The 20944-nt window shown below is 37.0% G+C and overlaps 1 protein-coding gene across 1 annotated transcript in view; it reads left to right on the top strand.

Moving 5' to 3' along the window:
- PAPSS2 (3'-phosphoadenosine 5'-phosphosulfate synthase 2) overlaps nucleotides 1-20944 on the top strand; it is a 388626-nt gene that overhangs the window by 132569 nt on the left and 235113 nt on the right. The window contains exon 2 of the mRNA XM_044056309.1: nucleotides 10284-10398. Within this exon, the coding sequence (XP_043912244.1) occupies nucleotides 10284-10398 (115 nt within the window). The remainder of the gene's footprint in view (nucleotides 1-10283; nucleotides 10399-20944) is intronic.

Below are 20944 nucleotides of genomic sequence, written 5' to 3' on the forward strand. Positions count from 1 at the left end.
TCTGCCAATTATGGTGGTTTCCTGATGATATCTGGTGGCAATGACCCATAGTACTGTCCAACCTTTTCAATGTGGCTGGCATGCTGTGCACCACTTTGGCATGCTTACACTGTCACTACCACAGCAGTGTCTGTGTTCAGTTGTCTTTCACATGAAGATGCTGACCTTGATCACAAATTCATACAGCATTATAGTCCATGTCATCTCAGACTGAATCCCTAATATGACTGTGCTGCACATTATTTCATGAAATCACAGTCTGTACTGATTTGTGATGGTTGTTTACCATGGTAACAACACTAAAATTGCATTGTATAATAGAGAGCCCTTTTGTCAGTCCCTATATAAAAGTTGTTTGGTTTATTTATTTTTGTTTGTTAACCAGAGTAGTGGAAAAGGACCCATTTCAGCCACATCCTGACTGAAGCTATAATTGACAGTAAGCAGTTTAACTTAAGCCACAAGGTCATACACCATTAATATATCACAGGGTACCCAGCAGGTTGATTACTGAAATAATCAATAATGTTAATGTTATTGTTAATAATATACTGAATGGTTTGATAAGAGAATGATGGAAAAGAATGTCAGATGTCTCTTTTACTTCCGTTTTCATATTTTGTCACAGAACAAATCAAGTGAGGCAGTGGTACTGTACATACCATTGCTGAAAATATGGATAAATGCAAGCTTAATGTCTGAGTAAATAAGTAGTGTGAACCACAGTAATGGAGTCCCTCATAATTACTGTACCGGAAACTATTTGTATTTGCTGAGGAACTGAACAGCTGTTCAACAGGATGTCTTACAACCCATGATTTGTGGAAAGTCAGCTGTGCGATGGCACAGTTCCTATAAATTTGTGACTGTTGCATGATGGAGATTGTCCTTTTCCTTATAATGTGCAGTGACCCTAGAAATAGTGACAGTCATTCAGAGACACATGGGAAATGTTTATCTCTTTTAGTGAATGATGTTTTGTTGATCATATTTTATGCCTGCAAGTTACATTGTACATCTTTCTATTGCTGTCAGTATAGATGGGGTGGAAGCTCTTGAGGGGGTTACAGTGCAGGGTACTTGCACTATGAGCATTTTACTATAGTTCTGTACATTGGCAAGCATTGCAGCTTGGACTTAGCATTCATAAATGGAGAAGACTTACAAGAGTCATCGTTCCTTCTTAACTTAGAAGAGTTCCAAAAGGAGCCTTCCCTTTTTGAAGCTGTCCATCATATCCATATCCATATTTACATTTTGTCCAACCATCATTTAAATTTTATAAATTCATACCACAGATCATTCAGCAATAACCCTAAGGATACTTTTATTCTTCATATATGTTTAGTTTATTTGCCTAAAGGTTAAAGGAAACTTTGAAGTAAGACAGCTATTCATAAAGATTAAGGACAATTTCTGTATGAGACTGCAGTATTGATTTTCATTGGTCAGGAGGGCAGCTGCGGTGGTGCAGCAGTTAGCATTGCCACCTCACAGCAAGAGGTTTTCTGGTTCGATTGTTGGCTGGGGTGCCTTCTGTAAGGAGTCTGCATGTCCTCCCTGTGATTGTGTGGGTTTCCTCCAGGTGCTCCAGTTTCCTCCCACATCCCAAAGATATGCTGTAGGTGGATTGAACACTCTCAGTTGGCCCTAGGTGTGAGTGTGTGTGTGTGTCTGTGCATGTGTGTGTGTGTCTGTGCGTGGGTGTGTGTGTGTGTGTGTGTGCCTTCTGTGGAAGGTTGGGTGCCGGGCTGGCAACTTGGCACCATAAAACTCCACTTCCAATCGTTCTGCAGACCGTTGTTCCGCTGTGGTGACCCCTAACTGGGATAAGCCGAAAGAAGATGAATGAGTGGCACATGATGTTTTTTAATAATAAACCACACATTGTGCTCAGATGTTAGTTGACCTATGATTAAATAAAATTACTGCTGAAATACTTGCTTCTAAAACCAAAGAGAATGTTGGTCATCTGAGAATTTGCAAGTAAGAATTGGCTTGTAGGTTTGGTTTCTTATTTCAAACCTATGTATGCTATGCCATCTGAACATATGAGCAGGTAAATCATGTTCTCTTTGTTGTAGCCTTCATACTGAGAAAATCCTGAGTAAGACAGGAATGTTTTTGAGGGCTACAGTCCATGAGAGTGTGGATGACCCTTACTAAGTAGAAAGCTTTCAGATTATTTTTTCAGCCTGTCATATTTACAGGCTGAAGACTTAAGCCACTGCAGCTTTGTATGAAAACATAAATTATTTTAACCAAAACAAATATCTCTCCAATAGTTCATTATGTAATGTATCAGTGTACACAGCATCATTTAAAATATGATTTAGCTTTTTTTTTACACTTTTAAGGTTTGCATTATTTCTTGTCAAGTTTTTCCTTAATACATGCATAATCCAAATTCCTATATTTAACAGTTATTCTGTGAAGTACTTGGAAAATCCATGACAACAGTAAACCCACAGAGTGGCTGAAATGGTTTGGTCATCTAGTAGCAGTGGGTTCCCTGTTGTGTATCTGAGGACCATAACTGTGATCATTGAAGCAATGAGAATTTAAGGATTACTGTGAAATATATATTAACTTCAAAGTAGCTATATCTTGAAGTATTCCCTCTCCTCCAGTGTATGGGGACCTTGGATTTAATATATGCAAGTAAAGGGGCTATGGACAATGCATGAGGCTTTACCCAAAAAAAAAAAAAACTAAGTTTTGTACTTTGCTGTTGTATTCCGTGTTATATTCTGAGTATCACACTTAATTAATCTGAGTTGTTGTTCTTGAACCTAAATCTCAAAATTGCAACTGGGCGCAGGATCAGTCCTCTGCATCTCCCTTAGCAAACAATAAGTAAAATTAGAATTTTGGAATTGTCAAGTGCAAAAATAGGCTTTTGTTCCTTCATAGTACTTTTGCATTCAGATTGATTGCAAGGCACCCTGGAAGTTATACACATATTCAACAAAATATGCCAGCTGTTTCTGAATTAAGTAGTTATACTCCAGCAGAAAATGCATTTTCAGTAAATGTATGTGAATATATACCATTAAATGTAAGAATATATGAAAAGAACTGCTGAGATGAGATTTTTTGCCTTTGAATATATCAAACCTCTTCACTGAAGTCAGTGTGTGAAGCAACTCCAGTAAATGTTTGGCTTGTGCTGCAACTAACTGCTCTTATGAATTGCATCACCTTTATCAGTAGCACTGCACTGGAGGTTTGCATGGAAATTGTTAGTCTGTTGACGTGGAACTGTACTTCCGTGGTCTCTATCAACCCATGAAGGTTTTCCTCTGTTTTGCAAGAATTGCAACACAGTACAAAATTACAAAATACAAGACTATTTCTTAAACTAAAAAAAGGCTACAGTAGCTAGATACTCTAAAGAAAAAACAACAGTTGTAGCTGTTTTTCAGTGGTTTTGTAGCAACGACCTATTCTGCTTTCAAAAGAAACTCATATTAGAAACACCCTGTCTTGATTAAAAACCTATATCAGCCACCAGAATGTGCCAGAATAGTGTATTAACATTACAGTGGTTGTATTTACACTTCGATGTATGATCATATCACCCATGATGTAGGTGTGTATGTTGTCACATGATTAGCAGAAAGTAAAAATGATTAAAAGTGTGGATCATACAGACATCAATGGAAAGAAGTCAAATGTTTGACAAATTCACCCCAAAATTGCAGCTAATCCCTGAGTAGCTGTACTCCACAATTCATGTCCTTTTATGTTACTTCCATATGCTAAGGTACCTTTGAGCCCCCCTTCTTGATATACAGTCCCTCTGAAATTGCTTTCCAGAGTCTATTTGACCAACTCAGTAAAATATTTTGTTAATTTAGTCCTTACTGTCCATACTGGTAGGGTTATTCATCAGAGTATTAAGTTACTCTGAAAGCTTCAGTATTACAATAACTTGCCTGTTGCCACTGTGTTTTTCTCTTGCACACATTTCTTCATTTTCAACTGTCACTTCTGACTTAGCCCCTGACAGTGAGGTACACTCATATGTCATTCTCCCAGTTTTCAATAGCTCTCAACTTCTCTGTTTAAGTGTCAGAAACAAAGCCAAAAACAATGGTGAAACAAAGGCCCACAATCAGAGACAGATTATTTTAGATTATTCTAATTCACTTCGAAAGTTCACAAAAAAACAAGAACCAGAAGTAGTTACAAATCCAAAAAAAACAAAACCAGAAGGAAACCTCCTCACAACTCAAACTCGATTTATTTAGTGCTTTCGTTAGACTGTATCAGTTGACTTCTTCAGAATAATTAAAACATCAAGTAAATCATATATATATATATATATATATATATATATATATATATATATATATATATATATATATATATATATATACCATCCAGAGAACATCATCTGACTCAATCAACTAATGAAAAAACACTTTCAATAAAACATGCAAATTAGTTAAAAGTACTCCATACAAAAAATATAAAAATGTAAAACTTGTTTGAATTCAGGTTCTTAACAAAGAAAAAGAACAAGAACGTGCACAAAGGAAAACATACCCACAACTTATGTGTCATAAAACATCACAAAAAAATAATTCTTGTTTTTAAATTACTAACCTATAATATATAGGAACGCAGCTTTAAAAAGCTGCTTAAACTGAGACTATCATTAAGACTAGGGGGTATAAGGGCATTAAGTCTCACTTGCCAACATAACTCCTTAAATTCAAGTAAGTCTTCTCATGGTCCACCTTGAGGGTCTTGGGGTACCTTTTCAGCCACCAAAAACTTAAAATCATGAGTGGGGTATTTTTCTACATGTTTAAATAAAGCATTATTGGAGTTGTGATTTTTGAGCTCCCTCCCATGTTCGTATATTCACTCTTTGACGCTTCTTTTGGTTTTGCCAATGTAAAAACCTTTGCATTTTGTACATAAAGCAGCATAGACAATCCCCTGTGACTTACAAGAAAATCTCCCTTGAGGTCTAATGATAGTATGATTGATTTTAATCTTCTCAGTGCTAAGAATAAAATTACATTTGGCACAAAAAAAACATGTTTTAGTCCCCAAAACACAATGTTGGGGTAAACTTTTAATTTCTCTTTCCAATACGTTCTTAATGGTCGCCCCTCTCCTAAAAATTAAATGGAGTTTCACTCCCCCACCTTCTCTAAAAGTCCTTCTTGGCTATAAAAAAATCTGCCAATTTTTCAGTAAAATGTTAAATATGTCTTGGTGGTCTGCTGAACATCTAGTAATGAAGGAACAAGTGTACTCCTTAGCATCATTATCTGATTTGGGAATAGGGTTCCTACCCAAGTTTAGATCTGTGTTCACATTCCTGTAGTTTAGTAAAGGCATTATAATACCTCTTTCCCTCTTTTCACAAATTTCATTATAAATATTCTCAACCAAGTCAATAGGATACTCTCTAGAACTAAATATTTCCTTCATTAGATTACGTTGCAAATGAAAATCTTCATCTGTGCTAACCATCCATGCAATTCTCACATACTGGCCTTTAACTAGGCCCTTTTTAACATGTACCAGGTGGTTACTTTGATAGTGTTGGAGACTATTACAGTAAGTCGGTTTTCTGTAAAGATCACTTACTAAGTGTGAACTCGTCTGGTCCTTTTTAAGCAACACATATAGGTAGTTGATATCATTCAAATTATATGTGTACGTAAACTTTACGAACTCATTAGTACCATTTATGTATGCTAGAAACTCCTGTACATCATTACTGTCCCCATTCCACAAAAAAAAATAATTTTTATATAATGTAGATACAAATTCCATTTATTAGTGTATGGGGAAATAAAAAGGAACTTTCTTTCCCACATTAACATAATAATGTTTGCAAAAACGGGGGCAGAAGATGCCCCCATGGCTACCCTTGTTTACTGAAGGAAATATTGTCCTTCAAAGAAAACAAAATTGTTTTTTAAAATAACTTCCATAAGGGTCACTAACACTGCCACTTGATCATTACTAAAAAGCTGACTGTCATAAAGGAACTCTTCAAACCATTCAATACTTACAGAATGTGGTATAACATGATTATGGTATATATATATATATATATATATATATATATATATATATATATATGTGTGTGTGTGTGTGTGTGTGTGTGTGTGATTTCCTTGATGTTTTAATTATTCTGGAGAAGTCAACTGGTACAGTCTGAGGAAGTTTCCTTCTGGTTTTGTTTTTTTTTGGATTTGTAATTACTTTCGGTTCTTGGCTTTTTTGTAGAGTTTGTGGCTGACCAGACCTGAGTATGGGTTCCTCCTCTCAAACTATCACTTTAGGGGAAGACCTTGTTGAGAACATCGGACTTTTAACACAGCGCATTCAGCAATTTTCTCATGACGTGCCTACGGTGAATAGAGGTAACATTTCTTTGGATGTTTCCCAAGCAGATAGTATTCCTCCAGGACAGCAATTCCCCTTATGGAAGTTATTTTAAAAAACAATTTTTGTTTTCTTTGAAGGACAATATTTCCTTCAGAAAACACGGTTAGCCATGGGGGCATCTTGTGCCCCCATTTTCGCAAATATTATGTGGGAAAGAAAGTTCTTTTTTACTTCCCCATACACTAATAAATGGAATTTGTATCTGTGTTATAAAGAAGATTTCTTTTTTTTTTTTGTGGAATGGGGACAGTGACGATGTACAGGAGTTTCTAACGTACATAAATGGTACTACAGAGTTCTTAAAGTTTACGTGCACATATAATTTGAATGATATCCACTACTTAGATGGGTTGCTTAAAAAGAACCAGACAAGTGCACACTTAGTAAGTGATCTTTATAGAAAACCAACTTACTGTAATAGCCTCCTGCACTATCAAAGTAACCACCTGTCACATGTTAAAAAGGGCCTAGTTAAAGGCCAGTATGTGAGAATTGCAGAATGGTCAGCCCGGATGAAGATTTTCATTTGCAATGTAATCTAATGAAGGAAATATTTAGTTCTAGAGAGTATCCTATTGACTTGGTTGAGAATATTTATAATGAAATTTGTGAAAAGAGGGAAAGTATTATTATAATGCCTTTATTAAACTACAGGAATGTGAACACAGATGTAAACTTGGGTAGGAACCCTATTCCCAAATCAGATAATGATGCTAAGGAGTACACTTGTTCCTTCATTACTAGATGCTCAGCAGACCACCAAGACATATTTAACATTTTATTGAAAAATTGGCGGATTTTTTATAGCCAATAAGGACTTTTAGAAAATGTGGGGATAAAACCCCATTTAATTTTTAGGAGAGGGGCGACCATTAAGAACTTATTGGAATGAGAAGTTAAAAGTTTACCCCAACATGGTGTTTTGGGGACTAAAAAATGTAGTTTTTGTGCCCAATGTAATTTTATTCTTAGTACTGAGAAGATTAAAATCAATCATACTATCATTAGACCTCAAAGGAGATTTTCTTGTAATGCATAGGGGGTTGTCTACACTGCTTTTTGTGCAAAATGCAAAAGTTTTTACATTGGAAAAACCAAGAGGAGGCTCAAAGAGAGAATATACAAACATGGGAGGGACCTCAAAAATCACAACACCAATAGTGCTTTATTTCAACATGTAGAAAAATACCCCACTCATGATTTTAAGTTTTTCATGGCTGTAAAGATACCCCAAGACCCTCAAGGTGGACCATGGGAAGACTTACTTGAATTTAAGGAGATATTTTGGCAAGTGAGACTTAATGCCCTTATACACCCTGGTCTTAATGATAGTCTCAGTTAAGCAACTTTTTAAAGCTGTGTTCCTATATATTATAGGGTAGTAATTTAAAAATAATTTTTGTGATGTTTTATGACACATAAGTTGTGGGTATGTTTTTATTTATTTGTGCAAGTTCTTGTTCTTTTTCTTTGTTAAGAACCTGAATTCAAACAAGGTTTACATTTTTATATTTTTGTATGGAATACGTAACTAATTTGCATGTTTTATTGAAAGTGTTTTTTCATTAGTTGATTGAGTCAGATGATGTTCTCTGAATGGTATATATATATATATATATGTGATTTACTTGATGTTTTAATTATTCTGAAGAAGTCAACTGATATAGTCTGACGAAAGCGCTAAATAAATTGAGTTTGAGTTCTGAGGAGGTTTTCGCTTAGAAAGTTAATAGAACAAGACATTTTGTATTAAAGTTTTATTAACATTTTAAGTCAGAGTAATATTTTAAAATGTTTCTTGATTTTGGACCTTTGCCCCTTCTTAGTTTTGGCTTTCTCCAGAATTCTTAAGCAGAGAAGTTGACAGCTTTGTGAAACTGCCAGTAGAAATAGTCAGACTCTGTCATTAGTACATATATTCATCAAAATATTTTTGTAAATATAAAGTAAAGTATTTCAGCCATTCTGTGAACTACTGAGCTGAATTTGTTAGCAAGTGTTGACCAATTTTGGAGAAATAATAATATAACAGTAACCATGATTAAACTTCATAAACTTAAAAAAAATGTTAAAAACACTAGGAGAGAGAAAGTGACATCACAGAATGGTTAAAATGTCTTACGTTATATTAATGAAAAGTTATTTTGATGAATTAATGTGATTTAGTATTATTTATAATGGATGTTAGTTGAAAAGGCATGTGAATAACATTACAGCTGAAAGGGAGTATGTTTTTTTGAATATTTATTCGCTAATGGAGATAATGAATATTCATAAACAACTAATTTGCACAACTTGTGCAAATGTCTTCATTTATTTAATTACTGCTATTTGTTCACTGGGTAAGTGGGTACATTTACCCTTTTTAGCCACGACCATTTTTGCACATGGGGTCAGGATGTCACTTCAACAATGACAATCATCTAGAGCCAAGGTTTACACAACCAGGTGGCTAGCTCTGTCATGGTAGTTCCTCCACACTACACATTCACATGCACACTAACACCTATAGGCAATTTTGCGTGCCCAGTCCATCTACTGCATGTCTTTGGAATGTTGGAGGAAACCGGAGCACTCAGAGGAAATGTACGGGAACACAGGTAGAACATGCAGACTCAGAAGGCAACCCAGCCAAGAATTGAGCTGAGAAGCCTCTTGCTGTAAGGTGACAGTGCTACCTGCTTGTCACTGTACCACCCAACAAGAGCAGTAAAACCTGCACAAAAACTTTACGAAGGAAATACATAAAATTAAAGTGCTTAAATCACACCTGAAAAAAAACTTCCAAATAAGATCAAAAACAATGGTTTGAAAAAAACACAGGAGTACTATGTTTAAGTAAAGAAACACTTGATAGATATATATATAACTAGTATACACAGGAATATAAAGTAAGAACAACATTTTGAACATAGAGAAAATAGACTGGTTATAACGGAGAATAAAACTTGACCATAGGTTTGAACAGAAGTGATAGCAGCCATTAACCATTGTCATAAAAGCTGTTGCAAGAGGATGCTAACTTGAGGTGATTTTAAAGCTTGTCTTTAAGCTTATTGCCAGTTTCTTGGTTTTGATTTCAGTAGGCAAGTGGTTCCATTTAGTGTTTTCTAGCAGCTTGCAGTGATGGAGAAAGGGATCTGCCAGAAGGATAAATCTGCTGGAATCCATTATTTGAAGCAAGAAACCTGCCAATCACGGTTAATTTACATGAAATGGAATGGATTGCGCATGTCAATCAAAACCTGTGTGAACTGATAAAGCACAGTTACATTCTGCCTCTCACTGAGTTTTCCCTAGATGTGGTCATCTCACTTTCCTCTTCTGGAATGAATTCTGGAAGTGTGTCACACTTAACTGTGGCTTTTTTGTCTTCTCTGTAATGCTAATTCCAAGCCTATCGTCTTCTTTTTTAACTGCATCATGTGATCTGTATACAATGGTTAACCACCCCTGGAACATGCCTGTAACTGTCACAAAGACTGACCAGTTTTCAAACTCAAAAGCCTTGAAAAAATAGTTGATCTTCTTAAGACCGTTTAATAACAACTATCTGAGTTAACCAACATTTGTCTAGGTTCTTGAATTCTTGAATTCTTATTAACTAGGAGTAAGTAAATGGTACACAAATCCCTGAAGTGTTTCTCAATAAATGCAGACAGTAGTGCTGGTAAGGAGGGTTTGTTTGTATACTAAATGTTCAGAAAAGTAGAATACAAAGTAAATCAGACAAAAGATGAATTACATTTCTTTTTGTGAGTGTTGGGTGCATACTGTCTTTGTAGTTTATTTAACTGAAAAAAGTCATGTATCATGAAATGCCTCATGATATAACATTTCTGTTATTTATTTATTTTTTTCAGAATGGACAGAAGTCAACTAACATCGTTTTTCAGGCCCACCATGTTAGCAGAAGTAAGAGAGGTCAGGTTGTTGGTACAAGGGGTGGATTTCGTGGTTGTACTGTTTGGTTAACAGGTAATTTTTTTATTACCTACAAATTATTTTATTTGTTCAAGGAAGGCATGCTTAATTTCATCGGATTTAATACAAATACAGTGCAAATCATTACAATGCCCCTGCCTGCATTGTCTCTGTCTCATACACACAGGTCATTGTAACTATTGCTGGTTCTGCAAATTTTGTTGCTCAGTTTTTCCCCTACAGTCATTAAGTAATTATTTTTAAAATATGCACTTTGCAAGGAAATGGAAATAACAGGTCCTTGTCATTGTTGCTACAGGTATTTTTGTTACTTCATTTTTATTGATATTTGTGTTACTTTGTTTTATTATTTTTATTTATTATTGTTTTTCATGCTCGCTAACCTTGGCAGTTCATCCATGTTTAGCTATTATAAGCATGATGGAAGTTATTTCTTTTGCCTTAGTCTTGTGTTTTTTTTTCTTAACACTTTGAAATGTTAACAGACTTGGATTTTTTTGTCTATATTTATAGTCTGTTGAAGATGTTTCATTCGTTAGTAAGGTATCATTTACTGTTAAGCCCATTTTCTAATGAATAGTAATATTAAATACTACAAATTTATGTTCCATTAACCGTACAGGTCTTACAGGAATGCATACGTACTGAATCTCTAACATTACCATAATCTGTCAGTCCACAGTAGAACTAGAAAGGAGCTTGGTTAGATGAGAAAAGGAGGGATCGGAAATGTTTTACAACTGTATAGGTAAACACATAAAAATCTGACATCAAAATTTATTAGTAGCAGAGGGAGGAGTTTGAGAAGAATAAAGAAACAGCCCAGGCTGCTGTAATGAACTGAAAGAGCTTTTAAATCTCATTATTTATAAATTTCAAAGAAGGGTCATCTCCATGAATGGGGACAGATAAGGAGATGACTAGAGTAGGATAGGGACTTGAGGAATTGTACCTAGACAAAGCAGAGGGGTAAGATAGACTGCCTGAACTGGTTCAAAAACAGCTGGAAGATGTGCTTTTTAAACCACTACAAAAACTGAAAATTCACATTGGGAATTGGAATGCTTATAGACAGGGAACTGGAGAATAGTAACAGTGCCTTTTTGAATTAAAGAGGGTCAAGGAGATACTGTGAAATTATAGAGGGTCCCTATTAAATTAACGAAAGTTACAAATCTCAAATGCTTACATGAGCGAAAATGCCGCAACTCGAAAAGTTTATTGTGGGGGCTGCGACCCCAACACCCCCTGCTAGATATATATTCCAACTCCGAGATTGCAATACAGTGAAGAAAGGGCAAATATCCCGATCTTCACTGTACTGCGATGAAAGAAAAGCAACTTCCAGTTGCGGCATTTTCACTCATGTGATTGTTCGGGATTTGTAACTTTTGTTAATTTAATAGGGACCCCTTATAGATAATTTAACGTCACTTGTGGCTAGGAAAGGTTGATAAAGTAGTTTTCGTGAGTAGGCTTTGACAGTACCTGAAGGAAATATTTAATGTTGCTAGAAACAAAGCATTTCAATTTTTCAGAATTAGTAAAGCTTTATAGTTGAAATAATTATGAGATGGGGGTGCAACCCATGACATGGGGGGTAGACTGGTGTTTGCCTTTATGGCAAAACACGTGATTCAGAATTAGGTGTTGTTTTTCATTAATGTCAAAGTTTGACTCACCACCTTTGTTCTTATATACAACTAGTTGAAAAATTGTCTTTAGCCATTTATGAACCTCTGTCTGTTTTTATTTATTCTTGAACATATATTTTTAAGAAGCTATATACCAAGAGCCTGGTGTATCAAAAGGCACAGCAGTAATTACAGGCACAGATGTCATACATGTAGCACTATTCATTAACTCCTGCTTTTTTCAGACTTTTTGTAAAACTTCATTTAAACCCTTAAAGTCCCAAATGCTTATTTTTCCATTTATTAACTTCCAGGGTCAGTGTGAAAATTCAACAAGATATTGCTCTGACAGTGCTGCAAGTAGAATCAGTCTAATGTTATAAATTCTAACCATAAACTCTGAAATATAAGAAAACCAGCAGAACGACGAATAATAACCAACCACAGGATCTAGGATGCTGCAACAATTTATTCTTCCGGTACCTCGGCTAAGTGCCTTCAAAGGAATAACCACAGAAACAGTTGCTGCATCTAATATAGTAAATGCATCAAACCAATGAATTAATCAATCAATTAAACAATTTTATACAATCAAAGATTTAAAGAGACCATACACAAATGAATACCATGCAAAAAATCACATAAGTGAACAACATCAAAACAGCATAAATATGAATAAATAACCATTATTAATACATAATATCTTACTGTATTAAATAGTGAGATTCATTTCCAAATTTAAGCCCCTAGGTTTAAGAGTACCAAATTTCAATATGAATCTGCTCTCCAAATTTAATAAATTTTGTAAAAAATTACCAGCATTGTAGAATTTAGGTTGGGCTAATGCACAAAAAAATAAAGAATCCATCATACCATTATGGACTGTATGGGGGCTTAAATTTGGAAATGAATCTCACTATTTAATACAGTAAGATATTATGTATAAATAATGGTTATTTATTTATATTTATGCTGTTTTGATGTTGTTCACTTATGTGATTTTTTGCATGGTATTCATTTGTGTATGGTCTCTTTAAATCTTTGATTGTATAAAATTGTTTAATTGATTAATTAATTCATTGGTTTGATGCATTTACTATATTAGATGCAGCAACTGTTTCTGTGGTTATTCCTTTGAAGGCACTTAGCCGAGGTACCGAAAGAATAAATTGTTGCAGCAGCCCAGATTCTGTGGTTGGTTATTTATCATAAACTCTGAAAGGCAGATCAGTGCTCAGCCAACACATATTTAATTAACTGTCTTGTTAAAGGTGTATAGAATCATACCGTAAACATTCAGCAAACAAATGGATATTTAATTGCCAGTCTTAAGAAGGCTGTAGTGAATCATTTGTTAACTATTAACTGTTTAATAACTCATTTTAGCCTCCTTGTTTTTGATATTGTACATTTTTTAACTTAATCCCATGGTTGTGTTCCTTTTGTAAGTATTCTTTAAAATTTTAAAAGATTTAATTGTAATTTTTAGGCACTGATTATAACTTTGATATGGATTTGAGATGTATTACTTATCTTAATATTTGTATATTATTATTTAAATTAGTATCTTAATAGTCTTTGTTTCAGCTATATATTTGCATTTGTGTAGTATATTTGTTTAGTATACACTTTAGCTGTTTAACATTTGTTTGTTTGAATTGTGAATTTTGATCTGCTTTGTAAAGTGCTTTATGCACTATAACACTTGATTTGAGAGGATGTGTACCAAGTATTCAGTATGAGGTGTATTTTCGGACTGAGTTAAGGTTGTGATGCTGCGGTGGTGGTGCTGCGGTAGCGTTGTCGCCTCACAGTAAGACGCTGTCCGGTTAGATTCTCAGCTAGAGTGTCTTCTGCGTGGAGACGTGCGTGAATGGGCATACCTTTGTTGAAGGTTGTGCGTCAGGGCTGGCAACTCGGCATGTAAAAATCTATCTGCCAATCATTAGCGGACCGGAGTTCCGAAAAGCTGAAAGACACAACAACATGGTAAGTTAAGTTTGTGACTGATCATTTTGAAAGGTATGGGAAATGTTTTCTTTGTTGTAGAGTCAAATGTCTTACTTTGGAAGCAATGGACAATTTACTGACTACAGAGAATTTAGTAACGGAGAGCTTTCATCATTTTCCTGTTATTTTTGTCAACTTGTATTTTTGATGAAATCACTATTTAGTTTGCAACTGATGGTACTGCTCCCTACTAACATTAAAAACCAGCTTCACACCGAGTGTTTTCATAATGTGTCATTGATTGATATGGACCTTGGGTATAGGGATCACTGTGCAGTATGCTGATAAGAGTTTATAATTTTACAATGAAAATGTGTGAGAATATCTGCAAATTCTTTTACTCAAACTGAATCAATGAAAGTCACATTGTATCCTAGTCAAGGCATCCATGTAAGTCACAGTTGTTAAAACACCAAAAGCTCAACAGGCTGTCACAAAATGATAGCTAATGGAGATGCCACAAAGAATTCTGGTTATTAGCAAAATTAGTAAAATTCAACACTGAATATTTTTCAGTTAACTGTTTGTTACCCTTTGTCCTTATTACTCATGTCTCAGTGGCCATCTTCGTCAATAAACATAACGGGGAGGAAGGAAGGACTACTGCATATGTTACTCTCTTAACTGTAGAGCAGCTTTTTATCCCTTTGTCTAAATTTGAAACTACTGGCAATGGTTTTGTAAAATTGCTGTGTCAAGTTACATTAAATGGTTAGTTTACAAGTTAAATTTTATTTAAGTGCCTATCAGCTAAGTGCTGTTACAGTAGTTAAATAAAGTAAAACAATAACAGCAAAAGGTAATCCAAAGATACTGAGATAAAAATCAAAGTGGGAATGATCCTCAAAAAACAGGTAGTAGAGGTAGATTTTTCTTGAGTGCTTGAAACCGACACGCTTTGGAATCATCCTAAGCCATTTAGCCCTGAATTCCCAAAAACAGTACCCTGGTGAGTCAAGGAATGTTCTCCAGTTGACTTAAGTTGGACCCCCCCCCCAGAACCTCCAAAAAGCCATGGCACAAATAAAGGCGAGAACAAGCAGACTGATACCAATTAAGGAGTGCCTAAGCTAAGGTGGGTCCAAGTGGTATAAGACAAGATAGACTAGAACTAGGACCTTACAGGCAGTGTAAGGCTGAGTAAGTAGCTAGTGCAGATTCCAAAGCACTGGGGTAATAAGATGGCATATGGAAACCTCATTATGTAATCGAGCAGCAACGTACTGTTCCAACTGTAATCAGTCAAGCTGATGATCTAGTAGTCCTAGGTAAAGGGCAATAGAGCTTTTCCTTTCACCGTATTGAACAGAATAGAAACAGTAGTAATATTTTGAAAACAGAATGTGCTGGTTGCTGAATAGTTTCTAGTCTTCTTTAGGAAAAAAAATACTGTTTGAGTACTTCAATGAATGAAGGTACAATAATGGTGTTTGTTGGCCACAAAATCAGGTTTATGGAGCATTATTCCACCCACTTGTAGTACTTGTGACACAAATCTTTCCTCTCATTTGCTGTTTGTTTCTTCTCCACATTACAATTCCCTAGTTCTCTTCTATGTTTCATTATGCAGAGAAGTTAACAGGCATTCACCTGTGCAGAAGCATTACCAAGAGTGCACAAGATGGATGTTGTACTATGTGGTATATTCCCATTGAAGGGAAGATATATGTTGCAAGTGATACAGTGGCTGTGACATTATAGTCCTAACTGGAGGAATAGCAGGGAGTAGTGGGACAAAGATGAAGGCATGCTTTGTTCAGTCTTTGGCATCCTGCTCACCTAAAGACAAGAAACCAAAGACAGCAAGCACTCCATTGAGAACAGTAATGGTGAGCCAGGAATGGAAATCTGTACTGTTGTCTACATATGTTGTTTGGCAGAGGTTTTACATGTGATGCCCTTCCTGACATAACCCTGCCCATTTATCCGGCTTGGGCCTGGCATGAAGAAATGCACTGGCTTGTGCATCCCCAGTGGCTGGGTTTAAAGTTCAGGGAAGAGTTAAAACAGGTACTGGGGGGCAGTGAAGAGTTACCGACTAGCTGGGTAACTACAGCAGAGATGGTAAGGGAGACAGCTAGAAAGGTACTTGGTGTGACATCTGGACAGAGGAAGGACAACAAGAAGACCTGGTGGTGGAATGAGGAAGTACAGGAGAGTATACTGAGGAAGAGGCTGGTGAAGAAGTGTATCAGAGAGATGAAGAAAGTAGACAGGCGTATAAGGAGATGAGGTGTATGGCAAAGAGAGAGGTGGCAAAGGCTAAGGATAAGGCATATGGAGAGTTGTATGAGAGGTTGGACACTAAAGAGGGAGAAAAGGACCTGTGCCGATTGGCTAGACAGAGGGACCGAGCTAGGAAAGATGTGCAGCAGGTAAAGGTGATAAAGGATAATGAGGGAAACATACTCACAAGTGAGGAGAGTGTGTTGAGCAGATGGAAAGAGTACTTTGAGGGGTTGACGAATGAAGAGAATGAGAGGGAGAGAAGATTGGATGATGTGGGGATAGTGAATCATGAAGTGCAATAGATTAACAAGGAGGAAGTAAGGACAGCTATGAAGAGGATGAGGAATGGAAAGGCTGTTGGTCCAGATGACATACCAGTGGAAGCATGGAGGAGCTTAGGAGAAATGGCAGTGGAGTTTTTAACCAGATTGTTTAATGAAATCTTGGAAAGTCAGAGGATGCCTGAGGAGTGGAGAAAAAGTATTTTGGTACCGATTTTTAAAAATAAGGGTGATGTGCAGAGCTGTAGTAACTACAGAGGGATAAAACTGATCAATCATAGTTTGAAGTTATGAGAAAGAGTAGTGGAAGTTAGGTTAAGAAGGGAGGTGATGATTAGTGATCAGCAGTATGGTTTCATGCCAGGAAAGAGCACTACAGATGTGATGTTTGCTCTGAGAGTATTGATGGAGAAATATAGAGAAGGTCAGAAGGAGCTGCATTGTGTCTTTGTGGAATTGGAGAAAACATATGATAGGGTGCCTAGAGAGGAGTTGTGGTATTGTATGAGGAGGTCGAGAGTGGCAGAGAAGTATGTAAGAGTGGTACAGGATATGTATGAGGTTAGTGTGACAGTGGTGAGGTCTGCAGTGGGAGTGACAGATGTGTTTAAGGTGGAGGTGGGATTATATCAAGGATCAGCTCTGAGCCCTTTCTCATTTGCAGTGGTGATGGACAGGTTGACAGACGAGATCAGACAGGAGGCCCCATGGGCTATCATGTTTGCAGATGGCATTATGATCTGTAGTGAGGAGACCCTGGAGAGGTGGAGAGATGCTTTAGAGAGGAGAGGCATGAAGGTCAGCAGGACTAAGACAGAATATATGTGTGTGAATGAGAGGGAGGATAGGGGAATGGTGAGGATCCAGGGAGTAGAGTTGGAGAAGGTGGATGAGTTTAAGTACTTAGGATCAACAGTTCAGAGTATTGGTGAGTGCGGAAGAGAGGTGAAGAAGATAGTATAGGCAGGGTGGAATGGGTGGAGAAGAGTGTCAGGAGTGATTTGTGACAGGCGGGTACCAGTAAGAGAGAAAGGGAAGGTCTACAAGAGAGTAGTGAGACCAGCTATGTTGTATGGGTTGGAGACAGTGACACTGACAAAAAGGCAGGCGTCAGTGCTGAAAGTGGCAGAATTCCTAGGTTCATAGATAGGTACTAGGCTATCTGCCTGAAGGCATATATAAGCCTAGCTGGAATGTGTTGGCTTTCGCTGCCCCCCTAGATTAGTTCCCTTTGCCTCTGTCCAGCAGAACCATTGAAGTGATCCCTGGGGTAAACTTTCTGTTTCCCATCCACTCGTCAAGGTTTGTCTTCAAGAGGGTTAGCGAGGAGCTCTGCCTAATGTAGATTGGAATCTTGTTCCAGAGAATGGGAAGTCTCGGGGACAGGAATCTATCCCGCCAGCATGCCCTATTTATTAGTTAAAGATGTTAACATTTGCACTGGGTGTGACAAAGATGGACAGGATTAGGAATCAGTATATTAGAGGGTCAGCTCAGGTTGGACGGTTTGGAGACAAAGTCAGAGGCGAGATTGCATTGGTTTGGACATGTGCTGAGGAGGGATGCAGAGTATATTGGGAAAAGGATGCTAAGGACGAAGCTACCAGGTAACAGGAAAAGAGGAAGGCCTAAGATAAGGTTTATGGATGTGGTGAGAGAGGACATGCAGGTGGTTGGTGTGACAGAGCAAGATGCAGAGGACAGGAAGAAATGGAAACAGATGATCCACTGTGGCGACCCCTGATGAGAACAGCCGAAAGAGAAGAAGAAGAGAATGGTGAGCCAGCAATGCTTCCTCCAGGTGTAGTAACAATCGACAAACAACAAATAACAAACAACAAATCTGAAGTCTTATTACATATGAAATGTTATTTGAAGGAAATAAAAGTACTTGAGAAGGTATCGCTAGCAGAAGAATCATGCACATAGGAGGATTTGCAGTCAATTACCATTCTGAAGGTGGTGCCTCAGCAATAGCTGCAGAGGGGATATGAAGACATTTGACTTCACACAGTAAAAGTCATGTCATCTGCCATTTCTTCTTCTATCTGTAAGATAATGGGCAGTAACTGGCATGATAATGAAGTAACTGGGAATTTGCTCTTTTTTCCCATGTGAGAATAGAACTGGCTGTACATATGAGAACTCATGTTATTTTATTAATATTATATATCCAAAAATTACAAAAGTTTGCATTTTAAATGTGTAAGGAGGAAGGAATATGTTTATCTCTGCCAGGGACAGAGAAGCCAGTATAATCTCCTAACTATTTTTTCAAGCTGAAAATTGCTGATACAAGATGACTTGATAATCCTGTCCAGTAAAGTTTAACTTTCTTCTCTTAACTGTATTTTGGTGCATTCTAATATTGTTTGTTCATGGCTGAGATTTCCGTCATGTGTTACCAGACTGCATGCCATCTTTACCAAAATACTTTTCTTAGAGGTGTTTTGATTTAAATATATGCAAGCAATCTGTTTAAAGATTATGCTTGTTAAGAAGGGGTTATAAGATTCGATAGGCAGGCATTTTAGATTATGTCTTTACTTGTAAAGAATATGATGGACCCTGATATGATTAAACAAAATTATACAATGGCCACCCCATTAATATTCCAAAACGTGCACGCTGATTGGTCCCCTATTAGAGGGGAAGAAGGTGTAAGTGGTGATAAGGGAGAAATGTGAAATGTAGATGGGGCAGTGGGGGAAGACATTTGGATGGAGAAGAGGTGTATTGGGTGGGATTTTTGGAAGTATCTGCATTGTGCAGCAACAGCATCTCTGACAGGGGACCTAACACTGAAACTTGACTGGAACCCTAAAAGTTAACTGCAATAATTGTCTTTGCTGTATTTAAAATATATTTAAAAATTCACATACTTGGTGATTCATTGTCTAATCACTTAACATGAAAAAGTAACTGTACCCTTCCACAAATCACTGAAGAATTTTTAGTTTATTTGCAAGTGCAAGTTGATAACAAATATGAGTGATCTCAGTTACAGTGGTATCCTCCTGTGACTCCATATAATCAAGTGCACCTTTTAAGGATGCCACAGGGTTAGTGGCAAATGATGGCTCATTGTCTTGAGTGTCAGGGCTTTCTAGCTGTTTTATAGCCACCGAAATTCACTGTGATCCAGGAACCCCTGCCCAGTCTGTCTTCTCCTCTTCCTCATTTTCATCAAACCCCTTTATCCCATTTTTTCCACATGGGTCGAGGTGCCACATCAACTGTTAGCACCACTCTCAATGTGGTGCCACTCTCCTACCTTCTTGGACAGTCTAGACTGACTGTCACAGGCCTTCTCAATGGAATCCTTCTGAATGGACACCTTTTGGCTGGGCACCCTCATTTTCTCCTGCTTTCTTCCTGTCTATCTTTTTCACCAGGTCATCTTTTGCTTTCCTGCACATATACTTGAACCACCATAACTTTTTCTCCCTTCTCTGCAGTTGGAGCTACTTTTGCTTCTGCTCTGATGTTGTGATTTTGTTATCTGCCCCACAGTGAGCATCCTACCACCTATCTTAGGCACACCATCTCCATCACCTCTAGCTTTTTCAACTGCTCTGCCTTCACTGCCCAGGTTTCTGGACAGTCCAGTAGTGCTGGTCTCACCATGGTTCTGTACATCTTAGGTTTCAGCTTTTTGTGCTTGAAACACCAGTCTGTGCCTTGTCTCACGATCTCCATCATTCACTTCAGACAAAGTAAACCATTCATCTTGAAACATTGCTAGTCAATTTCTATAACAGCAGCTCTGGGGTCTGGGTTTCAAATACTTCATCAAAATGAAAAATATAATTTAGACCTGCTTTTTATATGTAGTCTGGTTGCAGAGCAGCACAAGCTTTTCCTACCATGTAATCCACATCCTTAATTGTGGCAGATGTGATAATGTGTGATTAGAAGGGGTGCCTGTTGAAAGCCCAAGAGTTATAATTATGATCCTCAGGCCAATCAGACTTTTAAGTGGATTAGGGAAGTATGTATTAATTCTGAGATTGCAGTATCTAGAAGCATTCTCCTGACTCTGAGTTATAGCAGTCTCAGAGTTAGAATTAGTAAGTAACAAGGATGAGAGGGGCATAGCCTCTACATTAGGGAATGCAGGGGCAAATCTCCCTGCTAAAATGCTTTAAAGGTATAATAGCAAGTTTTAGAAAGCACTGTTTATTTGTTCAAATCTCACTTCAGTTTTCAAAGTGTTAGGACTCATGGTATTATATCAGTTCGAACACTTCCAATAGGGAGCCTTAACAGAAAGAGAGAAAGATATTGATTTTCTCACTTTTCAACAAAGCTTTTCTGTATTTGCAGTTAACATTTTCCAAATGCCTTGATCTCATAGCTTTATCTTTGAGGATGTGTTTTGCATGTGTGTGTGTGTGTGTGTGTGTGTGTGTCTGCGTGTGTGTA

Source organism: Protopterus annectens, chromosome 14.part0 (genome assembly GCF_019279795.1).
Source record: "Protopterus annectens isolate FY-2018-M chromosome 14.part0, PAN1.0, whole genome shotgun sequence".
NCBI lineage: Eukaryota > Metazoa > Chordata > Ceratodontiformes > Protopteridae > Protopterus > Protopterus annectens.